The sequence below is a fragment of the Salminus brasiliensis genome, chromosome 7 (genome assembly GCF_030463535.1).
Source record: "Salminus brasiliensis chromosome 7, fSalBra1.hap2, whole genome shotgun sequence".
Taxonomy (NCBI): Eukaryota; Metazoa; Chordata; class Actinopteri; order Characiformes; family Bryconidae; genus Salminus; species Salminus brasiliensis.
The window spans coordinates 9,404,682-9,429,915 of record NC_132884.1 but is presented as its reverse complement, the minus strand read 5'-3'; the positions used below and the strand labels follow the sequence as shown (position 1 = coordinate 9,429,915).

The following is a 25,234-nucleotide window of genomic DNA, read 5'->3' as shown; positions in this document are numbered from 1 at the left end:
GAAAAGGCAACCGTGTAATACTGAAATATTGTTTGAGAGAGAGATTAACTAGTGGCGACTTTAAAAATAATAATTTCTAAGAGTTAGCTATAACGTTTAGCTAAATGGCACCAAACGGTGGTATCAGCCATAAGCCCTACACTGAAATTTAGCATGTAGCATTTAGCACAACAGCAGCAATGGCTGGGTATACCAAAAATACAACAAAATATGTAGACAGCAATGAAGAAAGTGTGGAGGAGGAACTCCAAAATATGAGTATACACTCCTGGTTGTCTCCATCACAGGCCGTTTAAAGCCTGTGTGTGTAGATATTATGCTTATTTGGAGAAATGTAGCTAGCTACAACTTCCTGGTTCTCTCTTATTAATATGACAAAAACTAAATGTACAATCATAATGTCCAGAAAGACAATTTACTGCAAATGAAATATAAAAAAAAATGTAATCAAATTTGGCCTGTAAAGGTGGCCTGTACCACCTATGGTCATTTTCATGCTTCATAGATCAATACGTAGCTATGAAAGAACAGGGCATGGGGCAGCCTGAGGGTAGTTCTGGTAGGTTGTGGTTTCCCTCTTGTGGTACAAACACAAAGGCAGCAGGAAATCATCTAGAATATGACCAAACAGTATAAGAAAACATCAGGTTTATTGGAATAAACAGTATTACTGCTTTACACAGGCATTCAGAGACATACGTTCATAAACAGTGTGTTTGACCGCAATCAAATTACCAGATTTATTTTTTCCATTTTAACTCCTTGATGGCCCTGGAATCTGGTTCTACACATAACTAATGGTGATGACTCTCTGCTCCTGCATCGCAGTGCCCCAGCTGCTCATCGCTTTTTCCAGGTGAACTTCTTGCGTGCTCGAGCCTGGCCGGGCTTCTTCCTTTCCTTGACTCTGGGGTCTGGCGTCAGCAGGCCAGCTGAAAGTAGGCAGTTAGAGACAGTTAGTGAGCTGCCTCCATACACAGACTTGACCGTTTGTTAGGTCCCGTAAGGGTGCGTTTAAACTGTGCGTTCACAGTTGCTGAGTGTAGCCTAATTGTTGCTGCACAACTTATAAACCCCTGTTTACTCCATCCATCATTAAGTGGATATTCCTAGCAGTGCAATGACATCAGCAGGGTAGCAGCATGGTAGTAGGTGCTTTGCTAATACAAACAATGTATACCTACATTTCTACATACAGACACACATGCATAAGTTTGGTAACTGTCATCAAATTACATTTTGTTGCTTTTTTTGAAGCGCAAGAGGTTCTCAATTACATAACAAGAACAGTGTTTCGATGCCACGCACTGAAAGCTAGTCAGTACCAACAATGCTGCCTTGTGGAGAATATTTAGTCTGCTAAATGTGAGCGAGTGAGTTTTAAGCCAGGTCCATGTCTTAAAAACTTGCAAATGAATTAAAATAATATTGTCATTGTCAATAAAGTCATGAGCCTGAAACCTGACCTGCATTGCTGTGGAATGGACTTCAGAACCATCAAAGGTTTATGACCGATTCAAAGAAAAAACAAATTGATTTAATGAACACCTTGCCAGCGGTTAAGAATGGTGGTGGATCTATAGTACACTGGTGTTGTGTGGCAGGTTGCCATGTCATAAAACAGAAGCTGAAGCTTTTGAAATGGCCCGTGGAAAGGGCCTTGCCCTACAGTGGCAGCTTGCCAAACCTGGGTATCAAATCTAGTCATTAATAGCCCGGTGCTCTAACCGCTGAGCCCCCAATGCCATGGCCCAAGAACATTACAAACTTGAAGTGTTCTGCAAGAAAGAGTGGGTGGAATTCCCTAATATAAGAGCAGACAGATTCCTAGCTGGCTACAAAACCGCACCTGCAAGCTGTGATATCCAAGTGATATCTTAGTGTTTACTAAGCACTGACTTTAAAGGGTGTCCAAACCTTCACACAAAACACAATTATCTCTTATCTTTCGGTCCACCTAATACTTGGTATTTATCAATCAATTTGGTATATATCGTAGGTGTGCCTGATAAAATGGCATCAAGTGAATGCAGGTAAGACATAGGTGACATAATTAACTGACAGCTTAATATACAGCAGATGAGACCTGTATTTTAATGACCACACCTTCACTTCCAAACCTACATCTAGATGAAGTTGACTATTCAGCAGCTGCACAGAGAAGCCCATGGCTGCCGATTGTTGGGGCAAGGTTTGAGGAGTCAGAGCATTTATTAGCTTTAAAATTTGCATCACCTGTACCTTCCCAACAATGACAGTGAACAAGCCATAGCCCTAACAAGCTTATTCACACTCTGCATGAGAAGCCATGGCGCATTTCCACTTCTTGCCTAGGTTTTTAATGGCATCTGTGAAGGGATTAGTGAGAATCGAATATAAATTTCAATGTGAGTTTCTGTCAGAAGGCATGAAGGGGGTTCAGAGCACTGTTTTGCACCAATTTGCTCCATATCGTAAAGAAATAAGTCAGTAGCGAGATCCTCCCCCAGCACTAAAGAGCTGTCCAATAGGGAAAGTTGCATCCTGTGCCTTCTGCAAACACGGAGTGTAAAATGCAAATGCAGAGGCACATGTGCACATTAAAGGAATTAAGGACTTGGCAAAGATCATCTGAAAGCTCAAATCTCGTGGGGTGTCCAAACTTTGGCATGGAGCTCTCCATCACCCCATATGAAGTAGTTGTGTGTGTGTTTGCATTCATGCACCTCACTCACCTTGCCTCATGTGCTCAATCTCTCCAGGCGACACAAAGCTGAGCAGCGCCCTTGAGATGGCCAACCTCAGAGCACCGGCCTGGGCGGAGTGACCACCACCCTCCACGCTAGCCTCCACATTGAACCTCCCCAGCATGCCCGCAAAGTGCAGGGGAAACATTAGCTGCTGCCTGAGAGAGAGACAGACAAAAGTATGAGTGGGAGAAGAAGTACAGACTGTGGTGAGAGATGAAGGCAGCACCTGTTAATACCTTGAAAGGCAATTTGGCACAACTCCCCAAAGTGAGAGAGAAGATTGGTGTGTTTCTCTCCGTTGCTTTTGGCTTGCGCTCATCTGCGTACATTAGAACTTCACAAATCCCCTCTTTTGTCAACGACAGTCATACTGAGCGGACTGAGACGTCGTGATAATCCCGCCACTACAGACTCGCCACTGAGACGATGCGTGAAGAACGCGAGTACGTACATGCAGCGTTTGCATATGTATGCATTTATGTAGGTGTGTGTATGTTCAAACTAGCAGGAATGAAGACAGTGAAGCAGCTCTTGGTGCTGATGCTGAGAAACGTCACCTGTCCTCTCTGGTTAGGCCTGTGTGACGCAGCCAGTGTGATAAGAGCAGGCCAAGCCAACGGAGACTGTCCCACTATACTCACTCAGCTGTGTAATTAACTTTCCTTCCAGATTTAAAAAAAAAAAAGGTGGAAAGCACAACACCATGGAGAGGGAAAACTGCTGCATTTTGACATTTTTTGTGTTGGGAAGGCGCAAGCTTTGCTCTGGGCATGCTAACCAGTATGAAGGCTACTCCTGACACAGCACGACTAACGAATGGAACAGAGCAGTCCTCCGGCTAGATCACAGGCGACTCTTTGTAAGTAGTAATAATAATTTAAGCCTATATTAGATATACACTTAGTCATGAGTGTATAATATACTTGTGTATTTGGTTTGGACAGATTCTGGGCTTGTGGGGGCTGGGGGGGGTGCATTAAAACACTCTTTATAACCATAAGCAGCCCGCATTTAAACACTCTTTATAACTTCAGTGGAAATGGGTGGGGCTAAACTACTATAGTTGAAACTACTGAGTTGTTGCCATAAACATAGTAATTTTCAGTCACAGCATCCTTCCATCCAGCAATCAATGCTTAAAGTTTGTCTTGACACATACAAAAAAATTACAAAACTGAGAAAAGCTACACACCTGTCCTGCAGAATGGGGAAATACAGCAAGTAGCTTTTGCCATTGACTGTGATGTTCCCAGAGCCACAGTCTCGGAGTGTGATGCTGGCGTTGGCCGTTTTCCTCCTGCCTGAGGTGAAGAGATGTCAAAAGTTTTTTTGCTGAATACTGGTAAAAAGTGCAACATACAAAGTGCAGAATTAAAAAACAAACCACAACCTGTTAGAGCTACTACAACTACAAGCATATACAAAAGTCGGGACACCCCTGTTCCATTTGCTTGCCCTCTACAAGAAATGTCAAAAATTACATTTATGATAATTAGCTGGTATTTAACATATTGTAAATAAATGTAAACATGACATACTAAGTATATAATTTACCACATTATATTGTGTTTTATTATTTTTTTCAACATATTAAATGAAACAATAACAATAAATTCACTTATTTACTATATCGCTTATTCACTTATTTTCACTTCAAGCAAATCAATTCAACATGCCTTCAGACCAGGGTTGCCCAGAGTTCTGTATGAGATTGTAACTATAGCGTTTTTAGGACGAAGCTAACTTGGAAACTAACTTGTTTAAATTTAACTGATGATGAGTTATTGATTATATGTTATATGTTACTAGCTAGCATAAATAATGCTTATGCCAACATAACTAATGGCTTCGCTAGTTTAATTAGCTTAATTTTGGTAGCTAATGCAGTTATAAGTGGCTATAACGTATAGCTATGAGCTATAATTACCTTGTCTTGACTTTCTTTTAAATATTTACAACTGTCCATTATTCTGTGAAACCAAAATGGCTCTGTACAAGGTTTTGGAAAGATGCTTGGGCATTATGGAAAATGTAGTACATGTAGTAAATTTGCATAGCATGTCCTTTTGTTCTGCTCAGGCTAAAAATTGACTTTTTACCGTTGTGACTTTAGCAGGGCACATTCCCCAGTAAACTGTTATACAATAACTCAGTGTAGACCTTCAGTAGACTTTAAACTTCACTTTAGCCAATAGCAAAAAAAACAAAAACAAGAAAACACCTGATTGCATCCAAATGGTTCATGATAAGCTAATAAATAGAAATTGTGCAAACTGCATGCCTGTGAGCACTATGACAGAATATAAGCAATGATGAAGAGCCACTGAAAACAGGGTGTGTGAGTAATACCATCAGCCTGGCAGAAGGCTACTCCATTCTCATCGAGCTGGATAGGGGGGATGTTCTGCTTGCTGGACTGAACCTCCAGCTGCCGACGGAATCGATGCACAAACTCTTCCTCCGAAGCGCAGTAGGGCATGGACAGCAACCTCTCCATCAGCTGGACAAAGCGAGAGTACTGCATACACACAAAAACAAACATGGGGTGTGGGAAAACGCACTCCATCAAAGGGGTCAACAGCTCCCCCGTGTGTCGTATTTGGTGAAATGCACTAGCTGTTCATGTACAGTCAGGGAACATCTGTAAGTGCTTTAAAAAGAGATCAGTGTGTGGTTTATTCTTACGTCGTGGCTGGAGATATTTTCGACCAGCAACTCCTCCAGCTCCTCCTTATGCAGCCACCTGCTCCCAGTCAGAGACCTGAGAACAGAAAATGCACAAATACGCACACATGCTTTTAATACAAATACAATAAACATAAATAGAAACACACACAGATAGATAGACAGACAGACAGACAGACAGACAGATAGTAGACATACGTGCTGTAAATGCACAACTCACATCTGTTTGGTATCCGTAGTATAAAGTCCTTTAGTCCTCAGATTGTCCTGATGTTTCTCTACTGCCAACACCTTTCCAAACAGGTCCTGGAATAAGGGAAGAATGTAAAGCTTAGTAGCAGAAGATGATTCAAGAATAGGACAGATTCTCTTTGTGACTTTATGACATTTGCTGGAAAAATGGCATTTTGGCAGCTTTTGTGTTTTTAGGAATTCCAAGAAACAAAAAGGTGCCTAAAATCCCTCTTCTAAATAACACATACACACACTTATAAAGGCAGACTCCATCTTCTTCTGTCTCTATAGCACTGGCTGAATTTAACTGCATGTGTGTACTGAATTGGGAAACACTTGGCCTGTAACCCTCCATGTTCTTTCACACACACAGACTAAACACACTCTGTGTAACTGTGTTTCCTGCAGTCTGTCTCTCGCTCCCTGCCTGTCTGCACTTCTACATCAGTGTGTGTGTGTCTCGCACGCTCTCCCTGTCTGTCTCACATACTCTCTCTGTGCCTTGCTCTCTTTCTGTTAAGTGTGTCTTTCAAACTCTGACTGTGGCTCCCTCAGTGTGTGCGCATGTCTTTCTCTCGACATCTCCCTGTCTGTCTCTTGCTCCCTGAGTCAGTCTGTCAGTCTGTAGCTCTCAGTCTTATTCTCTCTCTCTCTCTGTTCTGATTGTCTCTTGCTCTGCTCATGTCTCTCCCTCCCTCTCTCTCTCTCTCAAATACACACACTCCTGGCGGCAGGAGAAGCTGCCATGCGGAGCTGGATGGCGTTCTCGGGCACGCTTGTCTAAATTGGCATCGCGCCCACCAGCCTGGAGTGCCCGTCAGGCGTCATGGCAATGGAGCGGAGCGGGGCAGGGCGAGGGGGAGTGGGGGTGTGCGCACGAGAGTGTGCGTGCGCGTGTGCATGCAGCTCACGTCGGCCCTTTCCCCTCAGCCGCACGAGAATTCATTTCCCCCGCAATTATTCCACAGCTGTTTGTTTAATTCCGTCCTGATAGAGTGCGTCTAATCCACCGACACTCGCCAAAAAAGCAAACATTCGGGCAAAAACCAATTTTCAGCACAAAAAAGGAGAGGAGTAATAGAAAAGAAATAGACAGGAGTAGTGTTTGGGGGGTGGGGAGAGGGGTGAGTGGAAAGCACATTACACGTTCATGAACACACACCCATAATGGAGCTGGAGAAATTCAAATGTGTGAAAAAAAGAAGCGGTAGAGGGAGAAGTTGCTTTATCTGACAGTGTCTGAAAGGCTGCTTTGGTGAGGAGGGGGAAAAACAAAAAGCACCCACACCGATATGAGCTCTGAATACGCCCTTTAGGCTGGTCTGGGCTTTTCATATTCAATAACGGTTCACTTTAAATAGGATTAGAGGAATGCATGAGGATACTGGAATCATATCTGTATCAGCAGATATCAGCTTAAAATATGATCAGGATAGAAACTACAAACCAGTATCTGATGGTGTTTGTTCTGAACTCTGAAAGAGCAGAATTTTAGGGTGAGACATCGGCATGAAGGTCCTTTACCCGATGTAAACGTAAATGTTCTTTACACTACGTATGTGTATCTCTATCACAGATGCAGTTCTTTATGGAACCAAAAGTAAACCAAAAGTTAGACAAAGGACTACCAAGTGTGCTGGTAAATGAGAGGCAGTGATTTGAGAGAAGGCAAAAGACTGGTGTGATCAAGGAACTGCAATAAATAAATAAATAATGCAGTTTAAAGGACTCCTAGAATGGAAACCAGAGTTCAGCAAATAGAAGTGACAACCGTGAAGCTCAAACACCATTTTCCCCTCATTCAAAGGAAAATCAAGCATAACCAAAAAAGTTCTGTAAGACAGACCCATTCCAAAGGACCTCCGGTTCGAATCCCAGGTCCTGCTGCTTGCCATCAGCAGCCAGAGCACGACAGAGCACAGTTGGCCTTGCTCTCTCCCTTTTCCCATCAGCACGGCCAGCACGGGCGTCTGCTAGCTTATGCATCAGAGCTGGATACCTGGATGAGTGCACTAGCTGCCTGGTGACATTGCATCGGTGGCAGTTTGAGAAGGGGGCAGTGACTGGTAGCACATGAGCTGGGGAGTATACTGTACATAACATGGAGTTGATACTGGAGACTGGCACATCACCTCAAGACTCTGCTAGTAACAGAAATATGGGCTGCAATGTAAACCAGGCCTCGTGACTGCGGCTTTTCCTGTGCCACCGACTCCAGAGAGCCAAACCTGAAGAATTGAGAGGAGCGAGGCTAAAAGCTAACCAGCTACAATATATTCAGCTTGCTTGCAGCACATCGTGCTGAGAGGACAGAAACACTATTCGGTCAGACTCAGGAACAATTACACTGCCCAAAATTAACTATGCTAATATACACAGCTTCCATACCAGCCCATCGCTGGTGCAGTAAACCAGCCAATAACAGCAAAGCTTACCCCAGAAGTGTCCGGTATTAGCAGGTTTCATTCTAAGGGAAAATGACAGGTTGTAAATAGGCTTGAAATACCATGTTTGAGCAGTTTTTACTCCAACCAAAGCCACGTTTACTATTTATACATCAATCAACACCCTAAAAATAGCTATCCTGCCCCCCCCCACATGGTGGGACATTTTCCACCTTGATTGGTCAGCTATGATGTATGGCAGGTCCACTGTAGCCAAACAAACGTGACTTCAACATGCAGCGCAAAACCTGCCCAAAGCAAATGAGGCTGAAATTGGCTTCGCATTCACCAGCTTTTTATTGAATTTTCCATCACACTTTAAAATGGTATAGCAGTTACATTCTGACACCCAGATACAGCCAGCCCTTAAATGAAAGGGAAAATTCTAATAAAGAGTCAATTTCAGCACATTCGCCTACCTGTAATAGGGCCTGACTCATATTGAGCTCCTTAGTGGTACAGGGTTTTTTTGTGGTACAGGTTTTATCCAATCATCTGGAAATTGCAGAGTTATCTTCAATATTTTGACCGATATCTCAGCCTAGATACTGCCCACAAGTATTTATTGGACTTTAGTTTTTTGATTAAATGGGATGTTTAGTGTAAGTTAATGTAGCATATAAAGACAATTACAGAATAGGTGTTCTCACACCCAGACCACACTGTTCATTTATGGCCAATAAGCTGCAAAATAGACCCTTCTGTTAACTCACTGTTGTGATGTAATAGAAATCAGCACGTATCTGTCTATTCAGCAGGTCCGCCCCGCCCATAACAAGGGTCATTTACATGCATTTTAAAAGGCAAAGGCTGGAAATAAACCCAGACAAACGCTATAAATGAAGCTCAGAGAAACTATTTAGAATACAGGCCCTTTAAAGAAATACTCCAAGCACAAGAAAACACAATTGGCCTTGCTCTCTCCAGGTAGGTAGTAATCTCTCTCTCTCTTTCCCCACATCACTTTAGTGTGATGCCGGCCAGCATGGGCATCTGCTAGCCCATGCATCAGAGCTGGGTACCCGGCACTTTCCTCAGAGTGTGCGGGTTGCCCTGTGACGATGCCTTGGTGGCAGGTCGAAAAAAGGTTGTGGCTGGTAGCACAGGCATGTGCCTATCCTCACCCTCCCTGTGCTGGTAATATGCTTTGCGAGTTAACATAATATAAAAGAAAAACAAGGCAAACATGAACCTATTGACACCATGCTAAAGGCTAGGCATGGGCTAGAGGGGAGTTTGACGCCTCCCCAGCATTGAGCGATGGATGAGCTGGGGAGAAAGGAGGTGATCATCATCCAACATCCCGATCTAACTATTGCTCTTCTTGCTAAATGCAATGAAATGCTCACAACATCGATCCAAATTCTAATTGAAAGCCAGGACAAACCCTTTTTTTCACAACAATGACTAAGCCGGTGTCCCAATACTTTTATCCATGTAGTGTAACTATAGTATTAGCATATTATCAGCGCATTGCTTATAGCTGCAGCCTGGATATGACCGTTTCTACATAAATGCTCCTCTTTTCTGTACCTCTCATCCTGGTAAAATATTGCTGCACTCCGGCTGGGGAGCTGTACATTATTTTGCGGCCGCCGTGGGGTTTCAGGGCGTGTTGCACCTCCTCGTGTTCCAAGGCTGACTCAGAGCGCCGCGGCCGATTTGACACACCTATTTAAATTAACAGCAGGGGTCCCTGCGACTGCTGGGCAAAGGGGAGGCTTGGGGGTTCTGGCGAGCCGAGGACAATGCCACATTAGTCAACACACACGCGGATCCACACTGCTACGGCGGCACGTCTTAGCCCAAGGTCAACTCCAAAAGATAAATGGTGGCGGGGAAGGAGGGAAGGAGATATGCATGGGGGGAAAAAAGCAAAAGGCAAAACTTTGAAAAGGAATTAGCTGAGGTGACAAAGAGCCGGTTAGAGAATGCTGCCGTCTCTGGGGCTCCTACCCAAAATCCCCAAGGCACAGCTGTACCCCTGTAATCACACACACACACACACACACACACACACACACACACAGTAATAGCACAAAGCCCAGGCGTGCCTAGTGAAGTGTGTGCTGCTCCCTGCTGTAAATGCGATTTGGGGAGGAGAAACAGAAGACCGTCACAGTGAACAACCCCATCTCCTCTCTTAACCACACACACCTCGTTTCTCTGGCTCTCTCCTCCGTTTCTTCTTCACTCCTGCCCTCTCAAACCATCATCTCAGCCACTCCTCTGTTCTTTTTGCTTTCTTCATTTCCTAATATTCAGTCTTTTAATGACTTGTAGTAATCTTTTTCAGGCCTGTCGCTGAGTGAGACAAGCCTGAGTAGCAGCTCAACAAATTTGGGGGTGTATTTTACAAAGCAGGATTTCAATAATATATCAATTCTCAAAAACACAGCAGCAAATTTTAATAAATAGTGTATATGCAGACGTGCGTTGGGGTTGTGTTTAAACCCTGACCACAAGATAGCAGATAGTATTCTGTTCTCAGACCCCACTGTGCTTATTGTGTTAAACATTTATTTTATGCATATGGTGTTTTCCTGTTATGTAATACATAAATATCTAATATATTCATTTTATATAACAAATAATAAATATATTTTAAAACTATATATTGTAATATATTAAATCGAGACCCTGATACGATATGTGATATGTATCGTATCCTACACCTTCTTTGAATTCTATGGTACATATTGGTTCTTCCCCTAATTTACATATTAGGGAAGAAAATTGCCTCTTAAAATTAGGTAAATACAACCTAAGGTGACCACCACCACACAACAGATTCCACCATGTCATTATTTGTTTAACAAAAACAAAGGCCAAAATGGAAAAGCCATGTGTGAAAAATTAAGCACACACCATGAATCAATAGCTTGTAGATCCACCTTCAGATGCGATAACTTTGAATTTTGGCCCACTCTTCTTTACAGCGCCGTTTCAGTTCATTGAGGTTTGCGGGCATTTGTTTATGCACAGCTCTCTTAAGGTCCCGCCACAGCATCTCAGTTGGAGTGAGGTCTGGACTTTGACTGCATCACCTTGATTCTTTTGCTGGTGTTAATTGGGATCACTGTCCTGTTGCAAGGCCCAATTTCAGCCAAGCTTTAGCTGTTGGATAGATGTCCTTACATTTTACTGGAATACTCTGGTATACAGAGGAGCTCAGGGTCGACTCAATGACTGAAAGGGGTCCGGTTCCTAAGGCTGTCCACTGTGCATGACTCATATTGGACAGGCTAATGATGATGACGACTAAACTGAAAAAACCCTGCTTCATGAAACACTCCCTGGACCCATACTCAAAGCTTTGCAGAGCAGAAGCAGAACCTTGGTTTAGATTCCTCTCATTAGCAATGACCTTAATGACAGGCTGTCCCAATCCAGGCCTTTTGTACCTAAACAGCTACAATAAAATAATATTCAGATATTCAGATTAATTGGAATCTTAAATAGGAATTGGAGAGGGGGTTGCTACTTTGTGGACAATGTCTGTGTATAGCAAGAAACAAAGGATTGAACTGGAATTAATATAGCTCATACATGATCCATTAAAATATTGATCCTTACAGAAACAGATCCTTGATGAGCACTACCACTCCTGGAAGCATTGTGAAAGTGGGCTCTGGTCTACAAGTGCCTCTTCATAAACATACATTTATCCCCATGCACCCATCACACCATATCTGTCATATTGCTAGAACTTCTCTCAAAAAGAGAAAAAGTGTTCTGAAAGAACCACATTTACATATATTAACATCATCCATTCTGAATAATCTTGTAATTCCAAGTGTCTAAGAGTTAATGAAGGGGTAGCCATTGGGAAGGAAATGGACGTCTAAAATTAGCATAAGGCTGTAGGAAACATTTTAGTATTTAAAAATACACTATATGGACAAAAGTTTTGGTGCTTATTCATTGTTTCTCTCAATCTGTCTGTACTGTCCAGGGAAGGTTTTCATCTAAATTTTGGAGCATTGCTTTGGTTGCACTCAGCGACCCGAGCATTAGTGGGGTCAGGAAGTTGGAGGAGCACTACAATTCCAGAGAACACAGTACCAACTGCTCCACAGCTCAATGCTGAGGGGCTTTATACTCCTCTAAACCACACCTGGTGTTAGGCATAGTCCCAACAGATTCATGATCATCTGCTCCAAAGAATCCTATTCTATTGGCAGTACGCCTCTACAGGGACTAGACATGCTGTATGTAAGTGCACTTGTCCATCTGTCTCAGCAATGGGTGCAACATAGAGTAACTGAATGCATTCATTAAAAATGGTGTCCACAAACATTTGGACATATCATGTAGCTGAGGAACAGCAGTGCATTTTCAGAATGGATAAAATATAGAAACTGTCTCTAGATGAGGCAATGAGCTGACAGAGGTAATCAGTGTAATATTGGATGCTGATGTGGATTTGACACCTTCTACATGAGAGATTTTCTCCACAGTGGATGATACAATGTGTGTGCACTTGTGGGCACACATTCTCCCTGTGAATCATTTAGGGTAAGAGACCCTCCCTTGATTCAAGTACCATGATCAGTCTAAGAATCTAAAGGAAAACTGAAAATAAAGACCAAAGAATATTCCAAGGATCTTGTAGACACAGCATAGGAAAAGGTCTCAAAGTAATACAGAGTGTTTGGATATCCCAGTGAGTTTTGTTGGATTAAGTGCTGGAAGAAAGAGAAGCTGTATCATACCAACCAGACACTGCAGAGACAAGGCCATCCCTCAATAGCATTATAGCGAGAAGACGACTTGTGAGGGAAAGTCACAAAGAGGCCAACAATCTCTCTGATTGAGCTAGAGTTCAGTGGCTGCGATGCTTTTCCTCAATGGGAACGTGGTATCTCGTTAAAATTGAAGGATGGGCGGGATCGGTCAAAATACAGCTGGGAGAAACTTGACCTTTCAGCAAGACAAAAGTTTTATATTTTCTACATATAAACAAATGCCATTTAAATAGAAATGTTTCTTGTTTAGGGAAACCTAAATAACCAGTCTGACTCATTAAAGAGAAAAAATATGCACCTGATCACTATGGCTATATGGCTAACAGAAAATACAACAAATGTGCAAGCGTACTTAATTCTGTCTTTAAGCCTTTAGCCCACAGTGTGGACTTTGCAAAAGGCAATAAAAGCAGTCATCATGACATGCGTTATAGATATACTACTAGTTAAACAGAGAAAGAAAGAGAAAAGGGAAAAATGTGACTGAACTCACATGCATTAGTGAGAAGTAGGCGTGTTTGCCTGTGTAGAAGAGGAAGTGGAAAGGGCGTCCATCTGCATCCCACTGGACGGCTGCAGAAGAATACAAACCACCCTGGTCAGTTCCATTCGAGATACTCCTTAAGTCATTCCAATTAGAGCATATGCTGAATCAACCACTCCCACCTTACAAATAGAAGCAAACAGAGACTCACATACATACCTGTCTGCTTTGGGAACATTATGTCCGGGTGCTAAAAAACAGATGGAAAGGAATTACGCTTGTAATACACATTTCTAAAGCCCTATTCAGACTGGATTTATTTTACATGAAGAAGTAGAGTAATGTAATTTTATGACATTTTATGACTGATTTGAACAGAATAAAAAAAAAAAAGACTGAGATGGGAGTGGCTATTCAACCAGCGTCCTGTGACAGCTGATAAATTTAGAGAATGATCAAACTTATAACCCATTTAAAATAATGACATTTTTGTTTGGAAAATTATTTGAGCCATGTACGTTCTACATCTCAGGTTTGCCACAAACATGAACTACCCGAATTATCTAAATGCCACCTCTCTTCCGTTCTTGTTTTCCGCAAGGAATGACAAAATGTTTACTCACATGTTGATTTGCATGGAATCAATATAACCTGAGGTTATTTTACAGCTTGTTTTTAAGAAGGGCACTAGTAATGCCCCCAACACTAATGTGTCCGGCCAATTGTGCCCTCTCAGACTCTGGTCGCTGATGGGAAAGCGGCATAGCTCAGGATTCAAACGTATGACCCCTTAGGCCACAGTGGTAGCACATTACACCGTTGAGCCACATGGAGCCCCCAAGGTGCCAGAATCTTTACCGACATGGGAGCATGCAGACTGTAAAAATGACTGACAGGGCACATTTGGACTGGACTAAAATCACTCAAACTCTGGAAATAAGTACATTACCCCACCTGCCCATGAAAAACTTGTCCCATCTGAATAGGACTAAGGAAGGGAATGAAATAAATAAATAAATAGGAACGGGTAAAAGCTTACCTTCATGACGGGCCGTGCTTGTTTCTCAAACAGACCAGAAGGAAAGAGGTATGCTATGCTCCTCTACAAAAACAAACACATTGACTATTATTGGAAAAACAAAATCTTTAATATTTCAATCTATTTTCACTCTGCCTTGACACACCAAATAAGAACTCCTATCCCAAAAACAAGTGTTAATAAAACTGCCTTTTTAGATGTCTTGGGACAAATAACACACACTGGGCTATTTATGAGCCCAAGTTTGTAGGGGAAAAAAAAGGTGAAAGAGAGGGGGGGGGGATGAAGTGAGATGACAGCAGATGCACTGGAAAAGGACACGCAGTCATGTATCACACTGTCAAAATTGGAGAATTTGAGTGTGTGCAAGCAAGAAAGGGAGCGAAAAAGAGAGTGAGAGAAAAAGATGGAAGGAGGGAGAGAGAGAGAGAAAGAGAGGGAGGGAGGGATGGGAGGGATGCAGAACGCAGTGACAGATGAAGGCAGCACCTGTTAATACCTGGAAAGGCAATATGGCACAACTCCCTGAGGGAGGTGTAGCCTCGTCACACTGTTCCACAAAGCTCTGCTGCCTAAACTTCGCACAAGGCCAGCGACAGAAAAACACACGCAACTACGACTCCATCCACCCCCGAATACTTCTCCCTCCAACTTTTTTGAGAGACTTGACCATGCACTTCAACGCGCGGTATGGCAGACAGGGAAGCTGTGAAGGACTCTGACCGTCTGCTGTGACAAGGGCAAAGCCGCTAATGAAAACCAAATACGGTGCTATGCTGCCGTGACTTACAGGCCATGCCAACTTCCACTACATAGATGGCCATGCCGGGCTTTGTTCCTGCTTGACGAACGCATACGAGCAGGTGGAAGTGTGACCATGAAAAGGTTCAGCAGTGGCGCTCTGCATGCTGGAACTCATAACTAGGAGCATGCCAAAATTTCAGCCAAGGAAATGTTTCAGGCACCTGAGAAAATTATAATTAAAAAGCTGCTTTTTTGGGCAGGAGGTGTTCATCTGTCAGGTGAAACAATATTACAAAAAACACTAAATGGATTAAGTAGTGGTTTTATATGTTGGTCAGAGTGCTCATTTAACCATTTCCAGACCTCTTCTCAGGGCAGCCTAGTACTTGCACTCCAGTTCTACTGCCGCAAAAGAACAGACACAGCTGAGGACGCAAGAAAGACTTTCTTGTGATGACTCTTCCACAAAGGTCATGTTTATATAGAACAGTGCACCACCACTCAAGTTTTGTTTAATCTAAAATGTTCCCCTTTACCCCCATTTTGGTACTGGCAATTAACCCAGCCGTTTATAGCTTCCCTCTAACACTAGCAACGTTTCCGACATTAGGAGGGTAAGAATTCAACACATGCCTCCTCTGATACAAGCAGCATCCCCAGGCAACAGACACACTCTAAGGAAAGCTCTGGGTCCCTTGTGGGTCCTCGGTTAACAGAGAACACTGCTTTTAAAGAAATGAGGGGAGAAAGCGCTGTCTACCCCTCAGAGAGTGCAGGATTCCGGCCACGGATAGCAAGGTAGCTTGTCTCTGGGTTTCAAACTAACAGCCCCTGACCACAGTGGCAGTGCATTAAACCGCTGAGCCACTTGAGCCTTGATTTGCCTTCAGGGCAGGCTACGACTAGTTCTTTCAAAAAGTCTTCTTGGTCTTCCAGAACAGAACTTGACCTCAACCGTTTCCATCAACACCATTACATACAGAGAAATGCTTTGCTATCTTCTCCTGCTTTGCTGGCATCATTTTTGTTTTCAATTTGAAAGGGTCAGGCAGCTGATTGTTGGGATAAGGTCTGAGGGTTTTTTTTAAATACTACTCTAAAACAAGCCATTGTTGTAACAAGCTAATTAAGGTCTGGGACCTTGGTAAAAATCTTGAGAGGCTGCCAAAACTTCTGCATGCCACTGTATGTGTGGCATTAATTTAAAATTCATAAACCATACAGTGTCAAAACACTTAACCTGAAACAAATTATCTTTTCTAACAATGTTCCTATACATGTTTGACATTACAGACTGGTCTAAGACCCTGTTTACACCTGGTCACTTCATGCGTCGTGAGTATCAGGATTATATCTGGATTAGGCCAAGCCACATTAAAATGCAAGTGTAAAGTGTAAACGCACCCAAGACGCATTTAAAACAGATACAAATCTGATCACTCAAACCAATTTAGAAGATGGTGCGAGACACATTCGAGCCACATGTTTTAGCAGTGTAAACGCAGCCGTCTCTCTAAGATGCATTCAGCAACCAAAACCTCTCCCAGTATGACTGAAACACCAGTAATAATTGCCGCGCAACAAGAAAATTAGCATTTTCTGTCCCACACAGCAAGCGGATATTGTGAAAATCTTATCAGGATAAAATCCAGATACTAAAGGTGTAAACAGGGTCCCAGTCTATTTACGGTCATATCTGGTATGCATCAAGACAAGAAAAACAAAACTATATACATTAGCCAGTGTAACTGCAAAACAAAGCAAAACAAAACAAAGAAAACCAGCCCATACATTTAACAAACCTGAAGACTAAAGATTCTTCATTCTGGTACCTATAGCCATCAGTGGAGCATACATTACAGTCATCACTGCTCTTGGCACAGAGTCCGAAATCTCTGCACCCACCTGATGAGACAGTGTGCGTGTGTGCGCGTGTACATGTGTGACAGCGTAGAGAAGGCAGGTGAAGCTTGCCGTCTTCATTAATTACTGCCTGCTGGCAGCGCTCTGCGTGCAGCTGTTTCACACCTTCGTCGCGTTCGCGGGAACGTCACGTCGGCTGAAGCGGCTGGCAGCAAAGCGGGCGCCAGCGCCAGTTCAGACGCCCATCCGGTGCCCGCTCACTGCCCCACAGTCTGGACCATTTTCCACTTGCTGCCCTCCCCCATCCCCACTGATCTGGCTGCGGCATGGCCAGCGTCACTCCCTCTTAGCCACGCTCACGCTGAGCACTCTATTCATTAACGACGGGGGAGGCCTGGGGATAAGCATCAAGGTGCTGTAAATTGGGCCAAATTTGTTTGGATGAATCAATTACAGATGAAGCTTCAAATGGAGAGGATAGGAATCAGGCATGAAATGGTCTCTGAACAATCCTTGTGTTTCTTGGTGTGACCCTGCTGGAGGGTGTGTACCCAAAAGAAATTCAGACATTTCATATCACAATAACAATGTCTCACTCCCTCTGTCGGCTTGTCTACTTTCCATAGTCCATCTTAGTGTCATTCCTTCATGGCTACACAGCCCAATATGCGGTAGGGCATGATACACTATGTGTGCTAGGACACATATTTTTCCTACAACAATCATTACAATTTTCTGTTACCTGCATAGATGAATTTGACTGGAGAGCATACTAACCTACACACATTTGGCTCCCCTTCCTGAATCACAGGTGGACAGGCTGGAATTATGCTGACCCCAGTTTGAGTACATCAGTGAAACTGGTACATCATTGTTTTTCTCTTGGTATAAGTGTCCTGAGAGCTAAAATCTCTACGGATTAAACCTGCATGATGCTCCTTTTTATACCTTACTCTAAAATTTTACATCTTTAACTTGCACCTTTTGAAGGTCAGTCAGATCTTCTTTCACTTAACTATTCACAGTTAAAAGATTTGACCAGGAGTACCCAAAGTTTTGCACGAATCCGTTTTTAAAAGATTCTCGTGACATTTTCCTGTTTTATGAAAGAGATAATTCACCACGGTTCATCCTGCTTCTGTTGGAGCAACTGTCTCTACTATAGAGAATGGTGGCATTGCTGTGGGATTTGATTGCATTCAGCAACAATAGTTAGTGAGCTGGGGGGCATTTTACCTCTTTAGCCCATGCCTGGCATTAGACATGGTCCCAATAGGTTAATTTGTATTTGCTCCAGAGTCTCCTATTCTGTTGGCAATATTTCTCCATTTTGTATTGATTCATCTACAAACTATTATGTTGATTAGTCGATTCATATATTTTTCAGCAATAATTATACTTGTCCTTAAAAAAATGCTTTTAAAATTCCTTGTATTTTGACAAAACTGTGAATAAAGGTTTACATAATAAACGTTTAGTCAGCATAATAGTCAGCAGTGAAGTGGGGTATTTATACCTGTTACCAAATTAGCTGAGATCTATGGTATTTATGCCATTCCCTAGACATGATCCCAAGAAATGTACTTAAAATAGTGGCAGTAATTAGACATGGTTTATATCTAGTCAGATTCTAGCCCTACCCTTTTCTCTTAGTCATGTATTGTCAAAAAAAAAAAAAAAAAAAAAAAAAAAAATCAAAGGTAGCAGGCAAACAAATACATCAATCATCAATTTAATAATGAGTGCATTTAGCAGCTATAAGAACAGGTTTAAAAATCTTTCCTACCAGTGATTAATAAAGACTGGTTCAAACCTATTGTGGACACGCCAAAGTGACGTATTTGCACACGCAGTCACCAGTGTCTGTGGCATAAGATGTATGAACATTGAGCACTGGGGACAGTCCACGCTGCTCAATGTTCGCGTTAGGTATGAACCGGTCTTAAACACAAGTGAGTTTTTGACGTTTCTGGTGGTTCGTCATCTAAAATAGCACCTGTGTGTTTTCTCTTTGGGTGCCCATGAATCACGCAAGTGCTGCTGTGGTGTACCTTTGAAACGCTGTTGCTAATTTCAGGTTCTCATTATTTCAATGTCTTGGGAAAGTTTAAAAAAAAATCTATTACGCAACCAAGTCAGACTCTGCTGCAGCCATAAGTGTTTTTTAAAGAACTGCAGCTTTGAATAGAGCTGAACGGAGCAGAGTTATTACTGTTATCTTGACTGAAGTGTTTTAGACTTCTTCTCTACAGGGACTAGACAAGCTATGCATGTACATTTGCACATCTTTTTAGCAATGGGTGGAACTTAAAGTAGTTAAATGCAATCATTAGAAACAGTGTGCACAAACATCTGAATATAGTGTATAGTGTAGAACCACTGCCTTTACTAAAGAAACCTGCCAAGAAAATCAATAAGTGCTTAGTGCAAATTCATGAAGGTCTGGCAGAGAAAATTGCCAGCAGATAATCAGATACTGTGCAGAAGTGCATCTTACATCTATGTCTTCCTGTGTGAATGTCTCCGGGTCTTCTCCCATCATGTTGGCCAGGTGCCGTTTCCCAATGTTGAACTCCTCTATCTGTTTCTTCATGTACTCCTCAGAGAACTTCTCCGGGCCCACTGCTGCCAGGTTCTTCCGCCACACTGCTGAAGATAGACATATCTGCCTGCAAAGAAGCTACAGAGTAAAAAGCAAAGGAATTAGACAAAACAATAGTGGCAACAGACGTTCCCTAAGGACTAAAGAGTTTCCCCATTCCTCATGTTTCTTGATGTTACCATGCTAGAGGGTCTGTCCCCAAAAGCAGTTCAGATATTTCATTTCACATTACCAATAACAACTATATTATAGGACCCTTGTGCTGGACTAATATTAATTTAGCTTTTTTCATATTTTCTGCTGGGCAATGCTATTTGACAGAAGGTCAACCTTCTGGGAGTGTAACAATTTACAAAATTCATCTTCTTTTCCCATACTCACCTCAATTCAACAGAATTTTCAATACAGCAAACATAGTAGTGCAAAATAAGGAGATGCAAGGATTTCACAAGGTGCCCTGTGGTATCCATCAATCCCTAGAAGTTACCAGCAGATCCTTCAAGTGGCGCCATCACAGATCAGACTTATTCCAGAACATTCCACAATCCACGTATAGCCATTTATGAAATGACTATGTAGTTTCCAATCTGAACCCCAGAGAAACTTTTTGTAAAGCGTGTACTGTACTGGAAATATGTATGCACAATCACATCTTGGTGTTATTGGTGCTTTCCTTCTAATGCAACCCTTGAGGATATTACATATTTAACTACACCTTTACAATTCTATACTTTTCCTGCCTTCAGACTTTCCAGACATGTGCATGAATTCTTTTGCCAAGAAACAAACTGAACTCTGGAGTGAGTATGTCTGGAGTTAAAGTTATAAAATGTCTTACATCAAAACATGGCCCTCATCATTTTATTTCTGGCTCTGTGATGCTATAAGGGTTTTTGGTGGCATGGTTTGGGTCTCCTTAGAGAGGATGGTCACTGCAAATCTAAACAACAGATACAAAGTTATTCTGACTGATCACCTATATCCCATAACATTTCTAGTCTGATGGGAGCGCTCCTGAACAGGAAGACAACGCCCCTCTACAGAAGGCAAGTGGTCACTGTATGGTCGGCTTAGTACAGGCTATTTTATGTATTTTATATTATATTTTATATTAATCACCACATCTCAACCAAGCTAAACACCTATAGGAGATTCAGAACCAGCAAGGTGTGCTAGATGCACACTACAGGATTTCAGCCCCAGAGGTCAGAGGCAAATCTGCATTCGTTCTTTGTGCTGATGCGCTGACTGATCACCGATGCCTTGCAAGCCCCTGAAAAAAACATGGGTTTAATATCTGAAACGTTCTGCGACTCTAAATCTGGTAGTGTAAAAAAAAAGTGCTGTGACAGAAAGTTGCAGCGACTAGCTACATCCAATTGGAGCGGAAGACACGATGTGAGGAGAAAGCCATGGGTGGAGTTATACACGAAACATGATTTATCAGCTTGCACAGATCTCCACAGCGCCTGAGGGAGGATCCTCCGCTGGCAGCGTCACGAGCAAGCTGATTGGCTCTTTTTGCTGAAGGGCGGGACTTTACCTGTAAACAGATGCCATGTTAAGCGTTATGCAAACTCTCATTAGAACCGTTGGCCGGTCTCCTCGTTTTTAATGTGTAAGGGGATTTTCACGATTTTTGCATATATATATATATTTATTGTAACGAATGGAAGTATGGTGTTAGGTGGGTGCTCTCGTGGAGAGGTGAATACTTAGCCCCATGAAGAGACACGCAGGGAACGCGTCGTGCAGGGGTTTCAGAGTCAGTTTTAATGAGCAATGAGAGCAGCTTGACTTCACTCGTCACAACTTCCCAGACAACGTCAGCTGGAGAACCCAGGCTACAACCCAGCACAGTTCACCACACGCACACACTCTCCTGCATTTTCCTCCACACTCTCCATCACTCGCTCTGGCTCTCACCATGTACAAGCACACTGTACCCCACCTTAAAGTGACCACTACGCTATCCAACTTGCATATTAGATAATACACATTTTTAATACCAAAAAAGTTTTGAACAATCTCACCTCTCTCTACAATCAGACCCCACCTGACCCCGAACACCCAGAAAAGATAATCTGACCCTAATCCTGAAAAACATGCCTTTGCTCAAGTGGACGAATTGTTTTGGTGCTTGGATTTGGTGAAATTGATTTGAAATGAGAGTCTAAGCACACTAAGGTACATCCTTCCCAAAGTCCGGACCTCAACTCCTGACCTAGAAAATATGTGGACTGTGCTTAAATGTCCACACAACCAATTTAACTGAACTCGACCAATCCTGCTAGGCAGAGTCATCAAATAACCAACCGGAACTCCACCAGAATCTTGTAGATGTCCAACAGCATCTGGTTATGGTTCAACTTGCTACGTGATATTTAACCAAAAATATTAAGTGATTCTCTCTCTCTCTCTCTCTCTCTCTCTCTCACACACTCTCATATATATATATATATATATATATATATATATATATATATATATATAGGGAGAGAGAGAGAGATTTTATATATATATTTATATATATATTTATATATATATATATATATATATATATATATATATATATATATATATATATATCTCTCTCTCTCTCTCTCTCTCTCTCTCTCTCTATATATATATATATATATATATATATATATATATATATATATATATATATATATATATATATAGAGAGAGAGAGAGAGAGAGAGAGAGAGAGATATTATATACAGTCATGCCCGAAAGTATTCATACCCCTGGCAAAGTTTGACTTAAATTTACTTTTATTTAACCAGAAGTTATATTTTTGCCTTGAAATGACACAGGCATCTCCCAGGAGATAACACGATGATGTACAAGAGGCATCATTGTGGGAAAAAGTATTTCTCAGCTTTTATACACATTTGAACAAAAAGTGGCATGTCCAAAATTATTCATACCCTTTGAAAACTGTCACAGTATATGGGAAAATCCAAAGTTCTATACCATTCCAAATAGTCCAAGCTGTTTTAAAGCATCCTAATTACCCTGATTCATTGGGAACAGCTGTTTTAATCAACTCAACAGGAGAAAAACAGCAGCTCTCTGCAGTTGGTTTGTGGACAGTCATGGCTAAGACAAAGGAGCTCACTAAGGACCTGCGGCTGTGCATTGTGGCCGCTCACAAGTCAGGAAAGGGCTATAAAGCCATATCAAAATGTTTTCAAGTTCTAGTGGCTACAGTGCAAAGTATTATTAAAAAATACAAGAAGTTCCGCACTGTGGAAAATCTCAGAAGATGTGGTCGGAAGCCAAAAGTGACACCTGTGCTGGCCAGGAGAATAGTAAGAGAGGTGAAGAAAAATCCAAGGATCACCACCAAGGCCATCCTGGTGAATCTGGACTCTGCTGGTGGCGACATCTCAAGGCAGACAGTTCAACGGACACTGCACACTGCTGGGTTCCACGGACGCAGGCCAAGGAGGACACCACTTCTCCAGAAAAGGCACACAAAAGCCCGCTTGACCTTTGCAAATGCTCATCTGGACAAAGAAGAAGACTTCTGGTGTTCTGTTTTATGGTCAGATGAAACAAAAATTGAATTGTTTGGCCACAATGATGTGTGCACCATTTGGCGTAAAAAAGGAGAAGCCTTCAACCCTAAGAACACCATCCCCACTGTCAAACATGGTGGTGGGAACCTAATGTTTTGGGGGTGTTTTTCAGCCAATGGACCAGGGAACTTGATCGCAGTAAATGGCACCATGAAAAAAGAGCAATACATCAAGATTCTCAACAACAACATCAGGCAGTCTGCAGAGAAACTTGGCCTTGGGAACCGGTGGACATTTCAGCACGACAACGACCCAAAACACACAGCCAAAGTGGTGAAGAAATGGTTAGCAGACAAAAACATTAATGTTTTGCAGTGGCCCAGCCAGAGTCCTGACTTGAATCCAATTGAGAATCTGTGGAGGGAGCTAAAGATCAGGGTGATGGCAAGGAGACCCTCGAACCTCAAAGAGTTGGAGCTCATCACTAAAGATGAATGGGCAAAAATACCAGTGGAGACATGCAAAAAGCTGGTCAGCAATTACAGGAAGCGTTTGATTGCTGTAATAGCCAATAAAGGCTTTTCTATTAATTATTGAGAAGGGTATGAATAATTTTGGACATGCCACTTTTTGTTCAAATGTGTATAAAAGCTGAGAAATATTTTTTCCCACAATGATGCCTCTTGTACATCATCGTGTTATCTCCTGGGAGATGCCTGTGTCATTTCCAGGCAAAAATATAATTTCTGGTTAAATAAAAGTAAATTTAAGTCAAACTTTGACAGGGGTATGAATACTTTCGGGCATGACTCTATATATATATATATATATATATATATATATATATATATATATATAGGGAGAGAGAGAGAGATTTTATATATATATATATATATATATATATATATATATATATATATATATATATATATAAAATCTCTCTCTCTCTCTCTCTCTCTATATATATATATATATATATATATATATATATATATATATATATAGAGAGAGAGAGAGAGAGAGATTTTATATATATATATATATATATATATATATATATATATATATTACACACACACACCCTGTGTGTGTTGTACCCTCATTCCCCACAGCTAAAAGCCCAATATTGCCATGGGATTCACGCTCATGATGAGTGTATGCAACTCCACAGTATCCACAACTGATACTGTAGTAAAATTTAAGGTGGAACGCAGGAGGACTTCAGTTTCAGCCTCAGTGTTTCACCCGGTGAAGTCCTCTCAGTCTGAGGTGACAGGGAGAAATTCAGTGCCCCTCCAGCGTTAACCGGAGCTGTTATTAGCCCACTCTCCTGACGTTTCTCTCGCTGTTAACAGACACAGTCAGATCACTTCTGACCAGCTGCCCCTCACAGCTACACACAAGGACAACCCGTCCGCTCCACCAGCGACACTGAGACCAGCGACCACCCGAGACAAATGCGACCCCGAAGAACAGGCCGAGAGCGCGTTTACCTGTCTGTGTACGTTTGGCGAGTGTGTGACCGAGGCTGTCCGGCTGTAAGTCCCACATTTTGACAGAATGGTCCTCACGGCTCTGCTGCTGCACGCGGCCATGTTGGTGCAGGCTGCGAGAGGAAACGGTCTCACGTCACGTCCGGTCTCTGATAAAGGCTTTGGATTTTAACGTCATTCAGATATAAAGTCAAATAAATGAATAAAAATACATATTAATTCTACACAGCTAAATTTAAAACAATATATATGATATATATTTGTAGACTGTATATAAAGACAATATTTAGCTAAATTTGTCTTACAATTTCAAAATGGCACTGTGTGAAGTATACTTTCCATAAATGGATCTACAAACTCTACTAAAGGTCTACTAAACCAGGGTAACTTAGTTTATACATCTAAAAAAAAGCTCCTTAAAAAAATGGAGGCCAGCACAACCAGTACAGTGGGGTCCGAGTTAACTGTGCTCTTCAATGACTGTGGAAACGCAGCCAGGTGGGCATGGGTTTGAGTGGGGTTTGTACACGTGTTGTTACTGAGACCCAGTTGGGCTTCCCAAATGGGCCCATATTATTGCAACCCACCCTAAACTCACATGGATCCCATTTAGGCTCCATATGCAGCCCATGTTTACTCCTT

General features: G+C 42.1%; 1 protein-coding gene across 2 annotated transcripts; it reads right to left on the bottom strand.

The window, feature by feature from the left end:
- Positions 1-631: 631 nt before the first annotated feature.
- Positions 632-24,702, bottom strand: mrps9 (mitochondrial ribosomal protein S9). Of its 2 annotated transcripts, XM_072683741.1 has the most exons (11): positions 24,593-24,702; positions 19,468-19,650; positions 14,364-14,426; positions 13,544-13,574; positions 13,334-13,413; positions 5,635-5,720; positions 5,415-5,490; positions 5,079-5,247; positions 3,922-4,030; positions 2,715-2,884; positions 632-932 (listed from the first exon to the last, which is right to left on the bottom strand). In XM_072683741.1, the coding sequence occupies exons 1-11, from the start codon at positions 24,692-24,694 to the stop codon at positions 841-843; spliced, it is 1,161 nt and encodes a 386-aa protein (XP_072539842.1). In that variant the 5' UTR covers positions 24,695-24,702; the 3' UTR covers positions 632-840. The 2 variants fall into 2 exon arrangements, with proteins under 2 accessions (XP_072539842.1, XP_072539843.1); XM_072683742.1 differs by lacking the exon at positions 632-932 and having other exon boundaries at positions 2,791-2,884; positions 3,922-4,068.
- Between the last annotated feature and the right edge of the window lie 532 nt (positions 24,703-25,234).